This window comes from Toxotes jaculatrix, chromosome 3, assembly GCF_017976425.1.
Source record: "Toxotes jaculatrix isolate fToxJac2 chromosome 3, fToxJac2.pri, whole genome shotgun sequence".
Lineage (NCBI taxonomy): Eukaryota > Metazoa > Chordata > Actinopteri > Toxotidae > Toxotes > Toxotes jaculatrix.
Genome location: NC_054396.1, coordinates 28,324,122 through 28,345,870, shown reverse-complemented (window position 1 = coordinate 28,345,870; position 21,749 = coordinate 28,324,122). Strand labels below are relative to the sequence as shown.

Here is a 21,749-nt window from a genome sequence, read left to right as displayed (position 1 = left end):
GCATCATATACCAAAGTGTACTGTGCGCAAAACTGGGGGTTTTAAATAATAACTCTTAGCGTAATAAGGATTCAAAATTGAATAAAAGACTCATACTATAGTAAGGCTTCAAAATATGAAAAAGAAAACTCATACTATAGTAAGGCTTTAAGATGTGAAAAAAAACTCATGGTGTAGTAAGGCTTCAAAAAGTCATAAAAAATGTCATAGTATAGCAAGGCTTCAAAATATGAACAAAAAATGATAGTGTAGTAAGGCTTCAAAATGTCATGAAAAATGTCATAGTACAGTAAGTCTTAAAAATATGAAAAAAAAAATCATACTATAATAAAGCTTCAAAATGTCATAAAAAACTCAAAGTATAGCAAGACTTCAATATATGGAAAAAACTAATAGCGTAGTAAGGGTTAAAAAATATTTTAAAAAATTGTTTTTGGCCTCAAAATGTCATAAAAATGGTCATAGTATAGTAAGGCGTCAAAATCGGCCAAAAAAAGTCATTTTTCAGGACGGCCTCAAAATGTCATAAAAATGGTCATAGTATACTAAAGCGTCAAAATCGGCCAAAAAAAGTCATTTTTCAGAACGACCTCAAAATGTCATAAAAATGGTCATAGTGTAGTAAGGCGTCAAAATCGGGCAAAAAAAGTCAAAATTTTTTTTGACTTCAAAATGTCATAAAAAACATCATAGTATAGTAAGGCGTCAAAATGGGCCAAAAAAAGTCAAAAAAAATTTTGACCTCAAAATGTCATAAAAAACGTCATAGTATAGTAAGGCATTTTTTTCGGCCAAAAAAAGTCAAAAAATTTTTTGACCTCAAAATGTCATAAAAAACGTCATAGTATAGTAAGGCGTCAGAATGGGCCAAAAAAAGTCAAAATTTTTTTTGACCTCAAAATGTCATAAAAAACGTCATAGTATAGTAAGGCGTCAAAATGGGCCAAAAAAAGTCAAAAAAAATTTTGACCTCAAAATGTCATGAAAAACGTCATAGTATAGTAAGGCGTCAAAATGGGCCAAAAAAAGTCAAAATTTTTTTTGACCTCAAAATGTCATAAAAAACGTCATAGTATAGTAAGGCGTCAAAATTGGCCAAAAAAAGTCACAATTTTTTTTGACCTCAAAATGTCATAAAAAACGTCATAGTATAGTAAGGCGTCAAAATCGGCCAAGAAAAGTCAAAAAAAATTTTGACCTGAAAATTTCATATAAAACGTCATAGTATAGTAAGGCGTTTTTTTCAGCCAAAAAAAGTCAAAAATTTTTTTGACCTCAAAATGTCATAAAAAACGTCATAGTATAGTAAGGCATCAAAATGGGCCAAAAAAAGTCAAAAAAAAATTTGACCTCAAAATGTCATAAAAAACGTCATAGTATAGTAAGGCGTTTTTTTCGGCCAAAAAAAGTCAAAATTTTTTTTGACCTCAAAATGTCATAAAAAACGTCATAGTATAGTAAGGCGTCAAAATCGGCCAAAAGTCAAAAAAAATTTTGACCTCAAAATGTCATAAAAAACGTCATAGTATAGTAAGGCGTTTTTTTCGGCCAAAAAAAGTCAAAATTTTTTTTGACCTCAAAATGTCATAAAAAACGTCATAATATAGTAAGGCGTTTTTTTCGGCCAAAAAAATTCAACATTTTTTTTGACCTCAAAATGTCAAAAATTTTTTTGACCTCAAAATGTCATAAAAAACATCATAGTATAGTAAGGCGTTTTTTTCGGCCAAAAAAAGTCAAAAAAAATTTTGACCTCAAAATGTCATAGAAAACGTCATAGTATAGTAAGGCGTCAGAATGGGCCAAAAAATGTCAAAATTTTTTTTGACCTCAAAATGTCATAAAAAACGTCATAGTATAGTAAGGCGTCAAAATTGGCCAAAAAAAGTCACAATTTTTTTTTACCTCAAAATGTCATAAAAAACGTCATAGTATAGTAAGGCGTCAAAATTGGCCAAAAAAAGTCAAAAAAAATTTTGACCTCAAAATGTCATAAAAAACGTCATAGTATAGTAAGGCGTTTTTTTCGGCCAAAAAATGTCAAAATTTTTTTTGACCTCAAAATGTCATAAAAAACATCATAGTATAGTAAGGCGTTTTTTTCGACCAAAAAAAGTCAAAATTTTTTTTGACCTCAAAATGTCATAAAAAACGTCATAGTATAGTAAGGCGTCAAAATGGGCCAAAAAAAGTTAAAATTTTTTTTGACCTCAAAATGTCATAAAAAACGTCATAGTATAGTAAGGCGTCAGAATGGGCCAAAAAAAGTCAAAATTTTTTTTTGACCTCAAAATGTCATAAAAAACGTCATAGTATAGTAAGGCGTTTTTTTCGGCCAAAAAATGTCAAAAATTTTTTTGACCTCAAAGTGTCATAAAAAACATCATAGTATAGTAAGGCGTTTTTTTCGACCAAAAAAAGTCAAAAAATTTTTTGACCTCAAAATGTCATAAAAAACGTCATAGTATAGTAAGGCGTCAAAATTGGCCAAAAAAAGTCAAAAAAAATTTTGACCTCAAAATGTCATAAAAAACGTCATAGTATAGTAAGGCGTTTTTTTCGGCCAAAAAATGTCAAAATTTTTTTTGACCTCAAAATGTCATAAAAAACGTCATAGTATAGTAAGGCGTCAAAATTGGCCAAAAAAAGTCACAATTTTTTTTGACCTCAAAATGTCATAAAAAACGTCATAGTATAGTAAGGCGTCAAAATTGGCCAAAAAAAGTCAAAAAAAATTTTGACCTCAAAATGTCATAAAAAACGTCATAGTATAGTAAGGCGTTTTTTCGACCAAAAAAAGTCAAAATTTTTTTTGACCTCAAAATGTCATAAAAAACGTCATAGTATAGTAAGGCGTCAAAATGGGCCAAAAAAAGTCAAAAAATTTTTTGACCTCAAAATGTCATAAAAAACGTCATAGTATAGTAAGGCGTCAGAATGGGCCAAAAAAAGTCAAAAATTTTTTTTGACCTCAAAATGTCATAAAAAACGTCATAGTATAGTAAGGCGTTTTTTTCGGCCAAAAAATGTCAAAATTTTTTTTGACCTCAGAATGTCATAAAAAACATCATAGTATAGTAAGGCGTTTTTTTCGACCAAAAAAAGTCAAAAAAATTTTTGACCTCAAAATGTCATAAAAAACGTCATAGTATAGTAAGGCGTCAAAATTGGCCAAAAAAAGTCAAAAAAAATTTTGACCTCAAAATGTCATAAAAAACGTCATAGTATAGTAAGGCGTTTTTTTCGGCCAAAAAATGTCAAAATTTTTTTTGACCTCAAAATGTCATAAAAAACGTCATAGTATAGTAAGGCGTCAAAATTGGCCAAAAAAAGTCACAATTTTTTTTGACCTCAAAATGTCATAAAAAACGTCATAGTATAGTAAGGCGTCAAAATTGGCCAAAAAAAGTCAAAAAAAATTTTGACCTCAAAATGTCATAAAAAACGTCATAGTATAGTAAGGCGTTTTTTCGACCAAAAAAAGTCAAAATTTTTTTTGACCTCAAAATGTCATAAAAAACGTCATAGTATAGTAAGGCGTCAAAATGGGCCAAAAAAAGTCAAAAAATTTTTTGACCTCAAAATGTCATAAAAAACGTCATAGTATAGTAAGGCGTCAGAATGGGCCAAAAAAAGTCAAAAATTTTTTTTGACCTCAAAATGTCATAAAAAACGTCATAGTATAGTAAGGCGTTTTTTTCGGCCAAAAAATGTCAAAATTTTTTTTGACCTCAGAATGTCATAAAAAACATCATAGTATAGTAAGGCGTTTTTTTCGACCAAAAAAAGTCAAAAAAATTTTTGACCTCAAAATGTCATAAAAAACGTCATAGTATAGTAAGGCGTTTTTTTCGACCAAAAAAAGTCAAAAATTTTTTTGACCTCAAAATGTCATAAAAAACGTCATAGTGTAGTAAGGCGTCAAAATGGGCCAAAAAAAGTCAAAAAAATTTTTGACCTCAAAATGTCATAAAAAACGTCATAGTATAGTAAGGCGTTTTTTTCGGCCAAAAAATGTCAAAATTTTTTTTGACCTCAAAATGTCATAAAAAACGTCATAGTATAGTAAGGCGTCAAAATTGGCCAAAAAAAGTCACAATTTTTTTTGACCTCAAAATGTCATAAAAAACGTCATAGTATAGTAAGGCGTCAACATTGGCCAAAAAAAGTCAAAACAAATTTTGACCTCAAAATGTCATAAAAAACGTCATAGTATGGTAAGGCGTTTTTTTCGGCCAAAAAATGTCAAAATTTTTTTTGACCTCAAAATGTCATAAAAAACGTCATAGTATAGTAAGGCGTTTTTTTCGGCCAAAAAATGTCAAAATTTTTTTTGACCTCAAAATGTCATAAAAAACGTCATAGTATAGTAAGGCGTCAAAATTGGCCAAAAAAAGTCACAATTTTTTTTGACCTCAAAATGTCATAAAAAACGTCATAGTATAGTAAGGCGTCAAAATTGGCCAAAAAAAGTCACAATTTTTTTTGACCTCAAAATGTCATAAAAAACGTCATAGTATAGTAAGGCGTCAAAATTGGCCAAAAAAAGTCAAAAAAAATTTTGACCTCAAAATGTCATAAAAAACGTCATAGTATAGTAAGGCGTTTTTTTCGACCAAAAAAAGTCAAAATTTTTTTTGACCTCAAAATGTCATAAAAAACGTCATAGTATAGTAAGGCGTCAAAATGGGCCAAAAAAAGTCAAAAAAAATTTTGACCGCAAAATGTCATAAAAAACGTCATAGTATAGTAAGGCGTCAAAATGGGCCAAAAAAAGTCAAAAATTTTTTTGACCTCAAAATGTCATAAAAAACGTCATAGTATAGTAAGGCGTCAGAATGGGCCAAAAAATGTCAAAATTTTTTTTGACCTCAAAATGTCATAAAAAACATCATAGTATAGTAAGGCGTTTTTTTCGACCAAAAAAAGTCAAAAAAATTTTTGACCTCAAAATGTCATAAAAAACGTCATAGTATAGTAAGGCGTTTTTTTCGGCCAAAAAATGTCAAAATTTTTTTTGACCTCAAAATGTCATAAAAAACGTCATAGTATAGTAAGGCGTCAAAATGGGCCAAAAAAAGTCAAAATTTTTTTTGACCTCAAAATGTCATAAAAAACGTCATAGTATAGTAAGGCGTCAAAATTGGCCAAAAAAAGTCACAATTTTTTTTGACCTCAAAATGTCATAAAAAACGTCATAGTATAGTAAGGCGTCAAAATTGGCCAAAAAAAGTCAAAACAAATTTTGACCTCAAAATGTCATAAAAAACGTCATAGTATGGTAAGGCGTTTTTTTCGGCCAAAAAATGTCAAAATTTTTTTTGACCTCAAAATGTCATAAAAAACGTCATAGTATAGTAAGGCGTCAAAATTGGCCAAAAAAAGTCACAATTTTTTTTGACCTCAAAATGTCATAAAAAACGTCATAGTATAGTAAGGCGTCAAAATTGGCCAAAAAAAGTCAAAAAAAATTTTGACCTCAAAATGTCATAAAAAACGTCATAGTATAGTAAGGCGTTTTTTTCGGCCAAAAAATGTCACAATTTTTTTTGACCTCAAAATGTCATAAAAAACGTCATAGTATAGTAAGGCGTCAAAATTGGCCAAAAAAAGTCACAATTTTTTTTGACCTCAAAATGTCATAAAAAACGTCATAGTATAGTAAGGCGTCAAAATTGGCCAAAAAAAGTCAAAAAAAATTTTGACCTCAAAATGTCATAAAAAACGTCATAGTATAGTAAGGCGTTTTTTTCGGCCAAAAAATGTCAAAATTTTTTTTGACCTCAAAATGTCATAAAAAACATCATAGTATAGTAAGGCGTTTTTTTTCGACCAAAAAAAGTCAAAAAATTTTTTGACCTCAAAATGTCATAAAAAACGTCATAGTATAGTAAGTCGTTTTTTTCGACCAAAAAATGTCAAAATTTTTTTTGACCTCAAAATGTCATAAAAAACATCATAGTATAGTAAGGCGTTTTTTTCGACCAAAAAAAGTCAAACATTTTTTTGACCTCAAAATGTCATAAAAATCGTCATAGTATAGTAAGGCGTCAAAATGGGCCAAAAAAAGTCAAAAATTTTTTTGACCTCAAAATGTCATAAAAAACGTCATAGTATAGTAAGGCGTCAAAATAGGCCAAAAAAAGTCACAATTTTTTTTGACCTCAAAATGTCATAAAAAACGTCATAGTATAGTAAGGCGTCAGAATGGGCCAAAAAAAGTCAAAATTTTTTTTGACCTCAAAATGTCATAAAAAACGTCATAGTATAGTAAGGCGTCAGAATGGGCCAAAAAATGTCAAAATTTTTTTTTGACCTCAAAATGTCATAAAAAACATCATAGTATAGTAAGGCGTTTTTTTCGACCAAAAAAAGTCAAAAAATTTTTTGACCTCAAAATGTCATAAAAAACGTCATAGTATAGTAAGGCGTTTTTTTCGACCAAAAAATGTCAAAATTTTTTTTGACCTCAAAATGTCATAAAAAACATCATAGTATAGTAAGGCGTTTTTTTCGACCAAAAAAAGTCAAAATTTTTTTTGACCTCAAAATGTCATAAAAAACGTCATAGTATAGTAAGGCGTTTTTTTCGACCAAAAAAAGTCAAAATTTTTTTTGACCTCAAAATGTCATAAAAAACGTCATAGTATAGTAAGCCGTCAAAATGGGCCAAAAAAAGTCAAAAAAAATTTTGACCGCAAAATGTCATAAAAAACGTCATAGTATAGTAAGCCGTCAAAATGGGCCAAAAAAAGTCAAAATTTTTTTTGACCTCAAAATGTCATAAAAAACGTCATAGTATAGTAAGGCGTCAAAATTGGCCAAAAAAAGTCACAATTTTTTTTTACCTCAAAATGTCATAAAAAACGTCATAGTACAGTAAGGCGTCAAAATGGGCCAAAAAAAGTCAAAAAAAATTTTGACCGCAAAATGTCATAAAAAACGTCATAGTATAGTAAGGCGTCAAAATGGGCCAAAAAAAGTCAAAATTTTTTTTGACCTCAAAATGTCATAAAAAACGTCATAGTATAGTAAGGCGTCAGAATGGGCCAAAAAATGTCAAAATTTTTTTTGACCTCAAAATGTCATAAAAAACATCATAGTATAGTAAGGCGTTTTTTTCGACCAAAAAAAGTCAAAAAATTTTTTGACCTCAAAATGTCATAAAAAACGTCATAGTATAGTAAGGCGTTTTTTTCGACCAAAAAAAGTCAAAAAATTTTTTGACCTCAAAATGTCATAAAAAACGTCATAGTATAGTAAGGCGTTTTTTTCGACCAAAAAAAGTCAAAAATTTTTTTGACCTCAAAATGTCATAAAAAACGTCATAGTATAGTAAGGCGTCAAAATGGGCCAAAAAAAGTCAAAAAAAATTTTGACCGCAAAATGTCATAAAAAACGTCATAGTATAGTAAGCCGTCAAAATGGGCCAAAAAAAGTCAAAATTTTTTTTGACCTCAAAATGTCATAAAAAACGTCATAGTATAGTAAGGCGTCAAAATTGGCCAAAAAAAGTCACAATTTTTTTTGACCTCAAAATGTCATAAAAAACGTCATAGTACAGTAAGGCGTCAAAATTGGCCAAAAAAAGTCAAAAAAAATTTTGACCTCAAAATGTCATAAAAAACGTCATAGTATAGTAAGGCGTTTTTTTCGGCCAAAAAATGTCAAAATTTTTTTTGACCTCAAAATGTCATAAAAAACATCATAGTATAGTAAGGCGTTTTTTTTCGACCAAAAAAAGTCAAAAAATTTTTTGACCTCAAAATGTCATAAAAAACGTCATAGTATAGTAAGGCGTTTTTTTCGACCAAAAAATGTCAAAATTTTTTTTGACCTCAAAATGTCATAAAAAACATCATAGTATAGTAAGGCGTTTTTTTCGACCAAAAAAAGTCAAAATTTTTTTTGACCTCAAAATGTCATAAAAATCGTCATAGTATAGTAAGGCGTCAAAATGGGCCAAAAAAAGTCAAAAATTTTTTTGACCTCAAAATGTCATAAAAAACGTCATAGTATAGTAAGGCGTCAAAATGGGCCAAAAAAAGTCAAAAAAAATTTTGACCTCAAAATGTCATAAAAAACGTCATAGTATAGTAAGGCGTTTTTTTCGGCCAAAAAATGTCAAAATTTTTTTTGACCTCAAAATGTCATAAAAAACATCATAGTATAGTAAGGCGTTTTTTTTCGACCAAAAAAAGTCAAAAAATTTTTTGACCTCAAAATGTCATAAAAAACGTCATAGTATAGTAAGGCGTTTTTTTCGACCAAAAAATGTCAAAATTTTTTTTGACCTCAAAATGTCATAAAAAACATCATAGTATAGTAAGGCGTTTTTTTCGACCAAAAAAAGTCAAAATTTTTTTTGACCTCAAAATGTCATAAAAATCGTCATAGTATAGTAAGGCGTCAAAATGGGCCAAAAAAAGTCAAAATTTTTTTTGACCTCAAAATGTCATAAAAAACGTCATAGTATAGTAAGGCGTCAAAATAGGCCAAAAAAAGTCACAATTTTTTTTGACCTCAAAATGTCATAAAAAACGTCATAGTATAGTAAGGCGTCAGAATGGGCCAAAAAAAGTCAAAATTTTTTTTGACCTCAAAATGTCATAAAAAACGTCATAGTATAGTAAGGCGTCAAAATTGGCCAAAAAAAGTCACAATTTTTTTTGACCTCAAAATGTCATAAAAAACATCATAGTATAGTAAGGCGTTTTTTTCGACCAAAAAAAGTCAAAATTTTTTTTGACCTCAAAATGTCATAAAAAACGTCATAGTATAGTAAGGCGTTTTTTTCGACCAAAAAAAGTCAAAATTTTTTTTGACCTCAAAATGTCATAAAAAACGTCATAGTATAGTAAGGCGTTTTTTTCGACCAAAAAAAGTCAAAAATTTTTTTGACCTCAAAATGTCATAAAAAACGTCATAGTATAGTAAGGCGTTTTTTTCGACCAAAAAAAGTCAAAATTTTTTTTGACCTCAAAATGTCATAAAAAACATCATAGTATAGTAAGGCGTTTTTTTCGACCAAAAAAAGTCAAAATTTTTTTTGACCTCAAAATGTCATAAAAAACGTCATAGTATAGTAAGGCGTTTTTTTCGACCAAAAAATGTCAAAATTTTTTTTGACCTCAAAATGTCATAAAAAACGTCATAGTATAGTAAGGCGTCAAAATGGGCCAAAAAAAGTCAAAAAAAATTTTGACCTCAAAATGTCATAAAAAACGTCATAGTATAGTAAGGCGTTTTTTTCGGCCAAAAAATGTCAAAAATTTTTTTGACCTCAAAATGTCATAAAAAACATCATAGTATAGTAAGGCGTTTTTTTCGACCAAAAAAAGTCAAAAAATTTTTTGACCTCAAAATGTCATAAAAAACGTCATAGTATAGTAAGGCGTTTTTTTCGACCAAAAAATGTCAAAATTTTTTTTGACCTCAAAATGTCATAAAAAACGTCATAGTATAGTAAGGCGTTTTTTTCGACCAAAAAATGTCAAAAATTTTTTTGACCTCAAAATGTCATAAAAAACATCATAGTATAGTAAGGCGTTTTTTTCGACCAAAAAAAGTCAAAATTTTTTTTGACCTCAAAATGTCATAAAAATCGTCATAGTATAGTAAGGCGTCAAAATGGGCCAAAAAAAGTCAAAATTTTTTTTGACCTCAAAATGTCATAAAAAACGTCATAGTATAGTAAGGCGTCAAAATAGGCCAAAAAAAGTCACAATTTTTTTTGACCTCAAAATGTCATAAAAAACGTCATAGTATAGTAAGGCGTCAGAATGGGCCAAAAAAAGTCAAAATTTTTTTTGACCTCAAAATGTCATAAAAAACATCATAGTATAGTAAGGCGTTTTTTTTCGACCAAAAAAAGTCAAAAAATTTTTTGACCTCAAAATGTCATAAAAAACATCATAGTATAGTAAGGCGTTTTTTTCGACCAAAAAAAGTCAAAAAATTTTTTGACCTCAAAATGTCATAAAAAACGTCATAGTATAGTAAGGCGTTTTTTTCGACCAAAAAAAGTCAAAAATTTTTTTGACCTCAAAATGTCATAAAAAACGTCATAGTATAGTAAGGCGTCAAAATGGGCCAAAAAAAGTCAAAAAAAATTTTGACCGCAAAATGTCATAAAAAACGTCATAGTATAGTAAGCTGTCAAAATGGGCCAAAAAAAGTCACAATTTTTTTTGACCTCAAAATGTCATAAAAAACATCATAGTATAGTAAGGCGTCAAAATTGGCCAAAAAAAGTCACAATTTTTTTTGACCTCAAAATGTCATAAAAAACGTCATAGTACAGTAAGGCGTCAAAATTGGCCAAAAAAAGTCAAAAAAAATTTTGACCTCAAAATGTCATAAAAAACGTCATAGTATAGTAAGGCGTTTTTTTCGGCCAAAAAATGTCAAAAATTTTTTTGACCTCAAAATGTCATAAAAAACGTCATAGTATAGTAAGGCGGTTTTTTTCGACCAAAAAAAGTCAAAAAATTTTTTGACCTCAAAATGTCATAAAAAACGTCATAGTATAGTAAGGCGTTTTTTTCGACCAAAAAATGTCAAAATTTTTTTTGACCTCAAAATGTCATAAAAAACATCATAGTATAGTAAGGCGTTTTTTTCGACCAAAAAAAGTCAAAATTTTTTTTGACCTCAAAATGTCATAAAAATCGTCATAGTATAGTAAGGCGTCAAAATGGGCCAAAAAAAGTCAAAATTTTTTTTGACCTCAAAATGTCATAAAAAACGTCATAGTATAGTAAGGCGTCAGAATGGGCCAAAAAATGTCAAAATTTTTTTTGACCTCAAAATGTCATAAAAAACATCATAGTATAGTAAGGCGTTTTTTTCGACCAAAAAAAGGCAAAAAATTTTTTGACCTCAAAATGTCATAAAAAACGTCATAGTATAGTAAGGCGTTTTTTTTCGACCAAAAAATGTCAAAATTTTTTTTGACCTCAAAATGTCATAAAAAACATCATAGTATAGTAAGGCGTTTTTTTCGACCAAAAAAAGTCAAAAATTTTTTTGACCTCAAAATGTCATAAAAAACGTCATAGTATAGTAAGGCGTTTTTTTCGACCAAAAAAAGTCAAAAATTTTTTTGACCTCAAAATGTCATAAAAAACGTCATAGTATAGTAAGGCGTCAAAATGGGCCAAAAAAAGTCAAAAAAAATTTTGACCGCAAAATGTCATAAAAAACGTCATAGTATAGTAAGGCGTTTTTTTCGACCAAAAAAAGTCAAAATTTTTTTTGACCTCAAAATGTCATAAAAAACGTCATAGTATAGTAAGGCGTCAAAATGGGCCAAAAAAAGTCAAAAAAAATTTTGACCGCAAAATGTCATAAAAAACGTCATAGTATAGTAAGGCGTCAAAATTGGCCAAAAAAAGTCAAAATTTTTTTTGACCTCAAAATGTCATAAAAAACGTCATAGTATAGTAAGGCGTTTTTTTCGACCAAAAAAAGTCAAAATTTTTTTTGACCTCAAAATGTCATAAAAAACGTCATAGTATAGTAAGGCGTCAAAATGGGCCAAAAAAAGTCAAAAAAAATTTTGACCGCAAAATGTCATAAAAAACGTCATAGTATAGTAAGGCGTCAAAATCGGCAAAAAAAAGTCAAAAAAAATTTTGACCTCAAAATGTCATAAAAAACGTCATAGTATAGTAAGGCGTTTTTTTCGGCCAAAAAATGTCAAAAATTTTTTTGACCTCAAAATGTCATAAAAAACGTCATAGTATAGTAAGGCGTCAGAATGGGCCAAAAAATGTCAAAATTTTTTTTGACCTCAAAATGTCATAAAAAACATCATAGTATAGTAAGGCGTTTTTTTTCGACCAAAAAAAGTCAAAAAATTTTTTGACCTCAAAATGTCATAAAAAACATCATAGTATAGTAAGGCGTTTTTTTCGACCAAAAAAAGTCAAAAAATTTTTTGACCTCAAAATGTCATAAAAAACGTCATAGTATAGTAAGGCGTTTTTTTCGACCAAAAAAAGTCAAAAATTTTTTTGACCTCAAAATGTCATAAAAAACGTCATAGTATAGTAAGGCGTTTTTTTTCGACCAAAAAAAGTCAAAAAAAATTTTGACCGCAAAATGTCATAAAAAACGTCATAGTATAGTAAGCCGTCAAAATGGGCCAAAAAAAGTCAAAATTTTTTTTGACCTCAAAATGTCATAAAAAACGTCATAGTATAGTAAGGCGTCAAAATTGGCTAAAAAAAGTGAAATTTTTTTTGACCTCAAAATGTCATAAAAAACGTCATAGTATAGTAAGGCGTTTTTTTCGACCAAAAAAAGTCAAAAAATTTTTTGACCTCAAAATGTCATAAAAAACGTCATAGTATAGTAAGGCGTTTTTTTCGACCAAAAAATGTCAAAATTTTTTTTGACCTCAAAATGTCATAAAAAACATCATAGTATAGTAAGGCGTTTTTTTCGACCAAAAAAAGTCAAAATTTTTTTTGACCTCAAAATGTCATAAAAAACGTCATAGTATAGTAAGGCGTTTTTTTCGACCAAAAAAAGTCAAAAAAAATTTTGACCGCAAAATGTCATAAAAAACGTCATAGTATAGTAAGGCGTCAGAATGGGCCAAAAAATGTCAAAATTTTTTTTGACCTCAAAATGTCATAAAAAACATCATAGTATAGTAAGGCGTTTTTTTCGACCAAAAAAAGTCAAAAAAATTTTTGACCTCAAAATGTCATAAAAAACGTCATAGTATAGTAAGGCGTTTTTTTCGACCAAAAAATGTCAAAATTTTTTTTGACCTCAAAATGTCATAAAAAACATCATAGTATAGTAAGGCGTTTTTTTCGACCAAAAAAAGTCAAAATTTTTTTTGACCTCAAAATGTCATAAAAAACATCATAGTATAGTAAGGCGTTTTTTTCGACCAAAAAAAGTCAAAATTTTTTTTGACCTCAAAATGTCATAAAAAACGTCATAGTATAGTAAGGCGTCAAAATGGGCCAAAAAAAGTCAAAAAAAATTTTGACCGCAAAATGTCATAAAAAACGTCATAGTATAGTAAGGCGTCAAAATTGGCCAAAAAAAGTCAAAAAAAATTTTGACCTCAAAATGTCATAAAAAACGTCATAGTATAGTAAGGCGTTTTTTTCGGCCAAAAAATGTCACAATTTTTTTTGACCTCAAAATGTCATAAAAAACGTCATAGTATAGTAAGGCGTCAAAATAGGCCAAAAAAAGTCAAAATTTTTTTTGACCTCAAAATGTCATAAAAAACGTCATAGTATAGTAAGGCGTCAAAATGGGCCAAAAAAAGTCAAAAAAAATTTTGACCGCAAAATGTCATAAAAAACGTCATAGTATAGTAAGGTTTTTTTTTCGGCCAAAAAATGTCAAAATTTTTTTTGACCTCAAAATGTCATAAAAAACATCATAGTATAGTAAGGCGTTTTTTTTCGACCAAAAAAAGTCAAAAAATTTTTTGACCTCAAAATGTCATAAAAAACGTCATAGTATAGTAAGGCGTTTTTTTCGACCAAAAAATGTCAAAATTTTTTTTGACCTCAAAATGTCATAAAAAACATCATAGTATAGTAAGGCGTTTTTTTCGACCAAAAAAAGTCAAAATTTTTTTTGACCTCAAAATGTCATAAAAATCGTCATAGTATAGTAAGGCGTCAAAATGGGCCAAAAAAGTCAAAATTTTTTTTGACCTCAAAATGTCATAAAAAACGTCATAGTATAGTAAGGCGTCAAAATAGGCCAAAAAAAGTCACAATTTTTTTTGACCTCAAAATGTCATAAAAAACGTCATAGTATAGTAAGGCGTCAGAATGGGCCAAAAAAAGTCAAAATTTTTTTTGACCTCAAAATGTCATAAAAAACGTCATAGTATAGTAAGGCGTCAGAATGGGCCAAAAAATGTCAAAATTTTTTTTGACCTCAAAATGTCATAAAAAACGTCATAGTATAGTAAGGCGTTTTTTTCGACCAAAAAAAGTCAAAATTTTTTTTGACCTCAAAATGTCATAAAAAACGTCATAGTATAGTTAGGCTTGAAAATGCAATGAAAAACAGTCATAGTATAAAAAGTCATTTTTCAGAACGGCCTCAAAATGTCATAAAAATGGTCATAGTATAGTAAGGCGTCAAAATCGGCCAAAAAAAGTCAAATTTTTGTTTGGCCTCAAAATGTCATAAAAAACGTCATAGTATAGTAAGGCTTTTTTTTCTCGGCCAAAAAAAGTCAAAAAAAATTTTGACCTGAAAATGTCATAAAAAACGTCATAGTATAGTAAGGCGCCAAAATCGGCCAAAAAAAGTCAAAATTTTTTTTCACCTCAAAATGTCATAAAAAACTTCATGGTATAGTAAGGCTCTTTTTTCAGCCAAAAAAAGTCAAAATTTTTTTTGACCTCAAAATGTCATAAAAAACGTCATAGTATAGTTAGGCTTGAAAATGTAATGAAAAACAGTCATAGTATAAAAAGTCATTTTTCAGAACGGCCTCAAAATGTCATAAAAATGGTCATAGTATAGTAAGGCGTCAAAATCGGCCAAAAAAAGTCAAATTTTTGTTTGGCCTCCAAATGTCATAAAAATGGTCATAGTATAGAAAAACATCATAGTACAGCAAGGTATCAAAATCTCATGAAAAACATCATGGTATAGTATGGTATCAAAATGTCATGAAAAACATGACAGTATTGTAAGGCTTCAAAATATGAAAAAAACTGATAGCATAGTAAGGCTTCAAAATGTCATGAAAATCCTCATAGTATCGTAAGTTTTGAAAATGCCATGAAAAACATTCATACTATAACAAAGTTTGAAAATGTAATGAAAAACATCATAGTATAGTAAGGCTTCAAAATATGAAAAAAGTCATATTTTAGTAAGATCTCAAAATGTCATAAAACATGTAATGGGGGGTAAGGTGTCAAAATATGCCAGAAAACGTCATATTTTAGTAAGACCTCAAAATGTCATAAAAAAACGTCATAGTATACTAAGCCATCAAAATATGCCAAAATTAGGATTAGACTTTTTTTCCTGCTAAATTAGCTCAATTTCAGTAGTTTTTGAGTCATTGTAATAGCTATATTTACAAACTGTACCTGTTTTCCCCCTCATATTTTCTGATTTTGATAATGTGCTGGGGGGCCGGATGGAAAGCTGTGGTGAGCCAGATGTAGTCCATGGGCCACCAGTTGATGATCACTGGTGTAGGTTGATACATCGGCCTTCATATGTTAAGTATTCTTGTTGTTGTTGTTCTTCTTCTTCTTTTTTTTCTCTTCTTCTTCTTCTTCTTTTTATTATTCATAGGTTTCAGAGATGTAGAGTTATGATACTCTTTGCTATGCTGCATTGCTATCATTTCTGTTTTTACCAAAGATCTTTTAAATGGGCCTTAACAATACTTATTACACACACAGACTCATGTACATTTGTACAAATGCCTGTGTTTGTACCCAAGTACACAAACACTACTCAGCTCCATACACTTCCTATCTGAGCAGAACAAATGAAGCTGATAATGAGGGAGGGAAACAGAAGCTATAAAATCTATATATAAGAGATTACAAGGAACTTCACTATCAATAACACATACAGAGACACTCCAAACATTGCCTTAAGCACATCAGTGATGCTCATCCAATCAGCTTCCTCTGTCACAGCTCATTGGGCCAATCAGAATTGGCATTGATTTGTTTCTTCTAGCTTCTGCGAAGTTGTTTGCTTTTCAGTGTTTTCTATCTCTGTATGTGTTAGAGAGTGTGAGAATTACAGGCTGTTATGGTTCAAACTAACTCTAAGAACAAACACATTTCTGAAATTAATTCATCATATTCATTCGTTTTTTGAATTGTATATCCTTGCACATTTTTATAGATTGTAGGCATTTCTGTAGACATTTTACATTCTTTATATTATTTTTTAAAAATATATTCATCATCATCATGTATCAATCAATATATTCCCAACTGCTGAATCACAACCTGCTCACTAAATATTAAAAAAAAAATAATAATTTAGCTGTAAGGCCTGAACAGTTTGTCACTGAAGCAAACAGCTTGAGCCGTTATCACTGCTGCTGGGTAAATATGCTGTAAAATGACCAGTGAATCTTAACTCAGTAAATACAGAATCAGTGGTTAAAACCTGTCATTTGGCCCTCAACTCGTATGAGTCTGCCACTCACAGTCAACTTCATACATTTCACTCTGACCTGTATGAAAAAGGCAAATTGCACAAAATAAAGTTCTTAAAAGTACATCTGTCATTTTGCAATAAAATTATAATGGTGTACAAGACAAAAACAATAATTTGGGAGCAGTTTTTTTTTTTTTTGTTACAATCACCAGCAACCCCGTCTGTCATGTTCAACCCCACTAAATGTGAGTGATGGAGATGTAAGCTTTCTCTGCTTGTGGTTGAAGACAGCTACACTGGCTAATCAGCCCAGCTATTGATTTCACAGACTCCGTAATACCAGAGATAAGGAGAAACATGATGGTTCAATCAGTAGCTGGTGAAATTGATTATTTTTCTGCTCTTCACTTGTCCTAGAGGTTTGAGTCTGATGGGTCTTTAATGCTGAACACGTCTCATTTTCAGCAGATCACACTGAGGGAACCCCAGTTGTGATAAGCAGTGCACATAACACAGCCATCGCTCTGTGCTTTCATTAATTTAAACATACTGCATATAAATACGTATTTTAGATTGAGGAGATCAACAAAAATATTGAGCTGTCTTGTCCTGGCAGATCCGTAAGATATTCCCAGAACATAGCAGCTCATATCTGGAGTAATGTTGGCTCCAAGTACATCTCCCTCACTACTTAACCAGCTACATTTAATGTCACATTGCTTTCTCAGAATCTTTGATGCAGGTTCTGAAATTGAGGGGAATCACCAAGTAAGGTGATTCCCCTCCATATTCTACCTGAACCATTGGGAATGATAAAAAATATGAGCTGCATATAAGAAAAGTGAGAGAAATCTGTTTTACCACCACAAAAAAAGAGGAGATCACCTGAAAACAGACAGCAGTGTGACACTGAATTAGTTTGGGGGTGTTAAGCAGATTTGAATTTTCAATTTACCATGTCACAGTTAAAGGTTTTCAGAAAATTATTTTAGCCTTAACCAGTTTTCTAACACTCAGACATTTAAAAAAATGACACCAGTGCATTATGACTTGGATCTTATTTTCAAATGTTTGTAGATTTCTATTGATTGCAGTCACCAAATTAACAAGTGGCTTGTAAACAAGCCAGCAGTTTATTATCTAAAGCACTTTATTTGGAGGTAGAACTGAAAGTGAGCACACCTGTAATGTTGGTACTAATCCATCATTACACAGTGTGCGGCACTGTGGAAAGTGCAATCGGTTAAATAGGGAAGTGAATCTTTAAACTGTGAATGTGTACGACAGATAGTGTTGTTAATAATCTCACTTTTCGTTTTTGGTTTCTCTTCCAATGGAGTTTGGCACCTTGTTTTAGGTGGAGAAACAGTCTTCATCATGTAGTCTGCATCCACAACACGCTGTGCACATATGAGTTTATGGCAATTTCAGGACGAGAAAATAAATAAAAAGACAATTTTCTGCTTTGTGTAAATGAACCTTTAGATTACAGTTTGTTTTTCCATCACCACTAACCAAGTACCAAACCAAAAGGTTCATAATCGACTGTTCTCTGGTGAAACTTACAGCAGTTACTAACAGACATGTTTTATAAATATACAATTTTCATACAATAAACCTGTGAGCTAGCAGTGCAAAAATAATGATTGTAGATGTAAGAAATGGCTTTCCAGTTAAATTTTCTTCAGCTTTAGTTGTATGCCTGTGTCTTTGACAATAAGCTGGTACCTGTTTTGATTGAACGCTCAGATACTGACGTTAATAACCTACCAAACATCTCTTGTACTACAGTTCTTTTGCCTTGACCCTCCCTACCACCTGAGTCTTGGTTTTATTGGGTTTGCTGATTGTTCTTAAGTAAACAGGTTCATAATATTACGATTTATCTCACAGCACTGACTTAAAACGTATTTGCTCTCATTTGAACTGAAGCAAGCACCTAAAAAATGAAAGTCTCAAATATTTATAGTATATCCAAACCCAGTGTAATGAACCTGAGGTGTTGGGTCCAATTCCAAAAACGATTTACATATTTACATATTTACACATGAACAGCATGAAGATGACTGGTTCATGGGTCTATCACTGTGTTTTGAGAGGTTCTGAGCTAAAAATGTTTTCAACATTGGCATAGTGAAACATTTTTGGAATAATAAATATTTTCAATTATTCATTTTAACCTTCTTTACTACTTAAATGAATGACTACTTCACTACATTAAATTATAGGCGCTCAACAAGAAAGTTAATGAAATCAGGAAAACCGAGCACCAATCCGACACCATCTAAGCCACCCTGATTGGAGAGCAAACCGTGGTGGTCCTGGCATTGCTAATGCAGAGCAGGTAGACAGTGGGTGATTTTTGTGACTGCTGCCACTCTACCTCTCAGTGCCTTAATATTTTATTCAGTCTGAATACTGAAGGAATTCAGCTGGAACCAGGTGAGACGGGAGAGTCTGGAGCTCTTTTCATGGTGGGTGGTCTCACTTCTGACTGGCAGAGCACTGACTGCTGATTGGGGCATATAGCCAGTAAACACACAAATGTTTGCGTCACTGCGCCTTTGTCCATTAGAGCAAGTTAATCTCTCCATAAAGTCTACAAAAAGTCCAATTTAAGTTGAAGAAATGTATTCAAATGTCTTAAATCCATTAGTAGATCTCTTATTCTTTTTCTCCATGTAGTGACAGGGGTCTTTGTACGGCATGTTCAGCCTGTCACTTCCTGTCATTCTCTTTCTCTTTCTCATTCAGCATTTCCTCAATTTTCATTGTTGTACTTGTTTTTCTTTTGGGCAGGATTTAAAAAAAAGTCTTCTAATGTCCCAGATTTGATGCCTCGGGAACCTGCATTTATTTGTATTTTTTAGCAGCTTAATCCTTCTATTAGAAAACTAGTTAATATTTGGGTGTTATTCTCTTTTTGTGGTTCAACTTTTGAGTCATTTAACCCATATAAGGTATAAGAACACTTAAATGCCATGAAATTTCATGACAAACATACAAATCTTGCCTCTCATAACCTGTCCTATTACGTTTTATTAAAATCTGTTAAAAAAGTTTTTGTCAGTTCAGGGTTTATGGGCTGACAAAATCAATCTCAACACACAAGCTGCAACAAAGCAGAGGCAGGAGCATAAACTCTGAAGAAAAAAAAATGAAATGCCTGAAAGGAAACATTAAATTTCATCATAAACACATTTTAAAAAGCAGAGTTCCCAGGGTGATAAAAGGCAAAAAGCAACTTCCTGCGGTTCTGTAAAAGAGGGGAGTGAGCATCTCTGACTTGTTGGACTTCAAAGCAGCTGGTCTAAAAATAATAGAGGTCGATTTTTCCATTCTTGCTTTCCTTTTTTTAATTCTATTCCTTTTTCCATTTTCCCTTCATCTCTCATGCTATCCACGGCTCTTGCTTTTTTCTATTTTCTTTCTCCTTCTATGACAAGCCTGATGATTTTGGCTAACCTGGATGATGATGATGATGATTTTGTTTAATGATGAGTATCTTCTGTCCTCCCTCCTTCCTCCTCCTCTGCAGTACCGGCGGAGGGCGTTCTGGAACGTTCTGTGCCATCTGCAGCATCAATGAGATGATCCAGCAGCAGAACATCGTGGATGTTTTCCACACTGTCAAAACACTGAGGAACAACAAAACTAATATGGTGGAGACCATGGTGAGGATTCACAACACACAGACTCATATTTTATCAGAAGATGATGATGAAACAGTTTGCAGGTGGTTATGACAATGGAGGGAAACTTCTGATGAGGTCTGACAAGTTAGAGTCTCTCTTAAAATGTGTTGTTTTTAGTAAATACAAGCTGAATTGAGACTAAACAACAGCCAGTGGTATATAACCGCATATTCAACCATACATTTACCCAGAAGTCCAGTCGAAACTCTAAATGTTTGTACTGTACACACAGGTAGCAGGTGTCTCAACACCTTTCTCATCTCCTTACTAAAGAAATGTTCGATTTGTTCATCACACTGAAGGACAGGGGTGCCAGAAAGTTTGTGAACCCTTTATAATGTTTTGTATTTCTACAGACAGCTGAGTTAAGACCAGATCCTTATCTAAATCCTAAGACTAGACTAAAAGAATCCAGTTAAACAATAAACACAAAAATTCTAATACTTTTTTCAGTTATTCACTGAATTATTATAAAAGTCTGATCTTCATCACGCAGATTTATAGAGGTGTATCATGCGTAGATCAAAAGAGGTTTCTGAGCAAAGGTTGTGGTTCTTAAACAGACTGGAGGTTACAAAAATTCAACACAGTTGCTGAATGTTTTTGGCTCAAAGAAGAAGAGTCAGGTTTGGCTAAAAGCAAACGCTGCATTTCAGCAAAAGGACCTCATCACAACCTCATCCTTCTGTGAAACACGGTGGTGGCAGTGTCATGGGTTGGGGTTGCTTGCTGCCTCTGGACCAGGACGACTTGCCGTTGTTGGTGGAACTATGTATTCAGCATTGTACCAGCGCTGTACCCTGAACTGAAGCTCAACAGAAAGTATCTTCAAGCAAGACAATCACTGTAAACACACACCAGCCAACCAAAGAACGATTAAAGCAGAAGAGAATTTATTCAAAGAAGTCCGCCAACCAGCAAAGTCAAAAATCGATCTATCTAGTTACTTGTTTACTTGACTTCTCTTTATCTAGGACTATGATGAGGATCTGGTCACGGTTTAGGTCAGCTCTATGTGAAAATGTAGAACATTTTAAAGGATTCACACACTTTCTCACACCGCTGTTTGTGGTATGTGTGTCTGACAGAGACACACAAACCAGATCAATCACTGATACACCCCCCACACACAGTGTAGGTGTAAAAGGATTATACTTCTGAGCATAATGATTTTCAATATTTATCAAAGCTTTACTGCTTTACTGGCTTAAGGGAGGATTTGATTGTGATCGGTTTAAAAACACAATTTGGACTGAATTTAAGCAGAAGAACATTTTCCAACATTAGATGGTGCGCAGGCAAAGTAAATTTGAGGTGCTGAAAATAATTAAAATTTAAACAAGTACTCACGTCTGAATCTTTTTTTCAGGAATGTGTAACAAAGAAGGAATAATTTTGCAGACACTAACCTTTGCTTTCTGTTCTGTTTGTCCCTCCACAGGAACAGTACAAGTTCTGCTATGAAGTGGCTCTGGAGGCGCTCAGCTCCTTCTGATTGGCTATGGGCCAAAATTCTCTTTTCTGATTCGCCGTTGATGCTGCCTGCCATTCTCAATGCAACACAGAGATCAAAAATGCTTTGTGTTGACCTGAACCCACCCTGTGAGCATGTGTGCCTGTGTGTGTGTGTGTGTGTGTGTGTTTGAGGGTGTGTGCACATGACTGTGTGTGAATAAGAGAGAGCATGCTTGCTTATTGGAGTGTGTGCGTGTGTATCTATACGTGTGCCTGTGACTACATACACACACAACGTGTACAGACGAGAAAAAAAAAAGCGACAAACATACACACTGGTGATTTTTGTGTGTTTGTGTTCGCTTCAGCGACACTGGGGACTTTACATGCTTGTACAAAGAAAAAAGAAAAAATGATATGTTGAAAAAACAAAATCAGATGTTTAAAAAAAAAGCGCCACTT

General features: G+C 31.8%; 1 protein-coding gene across 1 annotated transcript in view; it reads left to right on the top strand.

Annotated features, from left to right (window-relative positions):
• The window catches only part of ptprt (protein tyrosine phosphatase receptor type T), a 216,002-nt gene extending 194,606 nt beyond the window's left edge, over positions 1-21,396 (top strand). The window contains exons 30-31 of the mRNA XM_041033529.1: positions 19,676-19,811; positions 21,274-21,396. Of these exons, the coding sequence (XP_040889463.1) occupies positions 19,676-19,811; positions 21,274-21,327 (190 nt within the window). The 3' untranslated portion in view covers positions 21,328-21,396. The remainder of the gene's footprint in view (positions 1-19,675; positions 19,812-21,273) is intronic.
• The last annotated feature ends 353 nt before the right edge of the window (positions 21,397-21,749 follow it).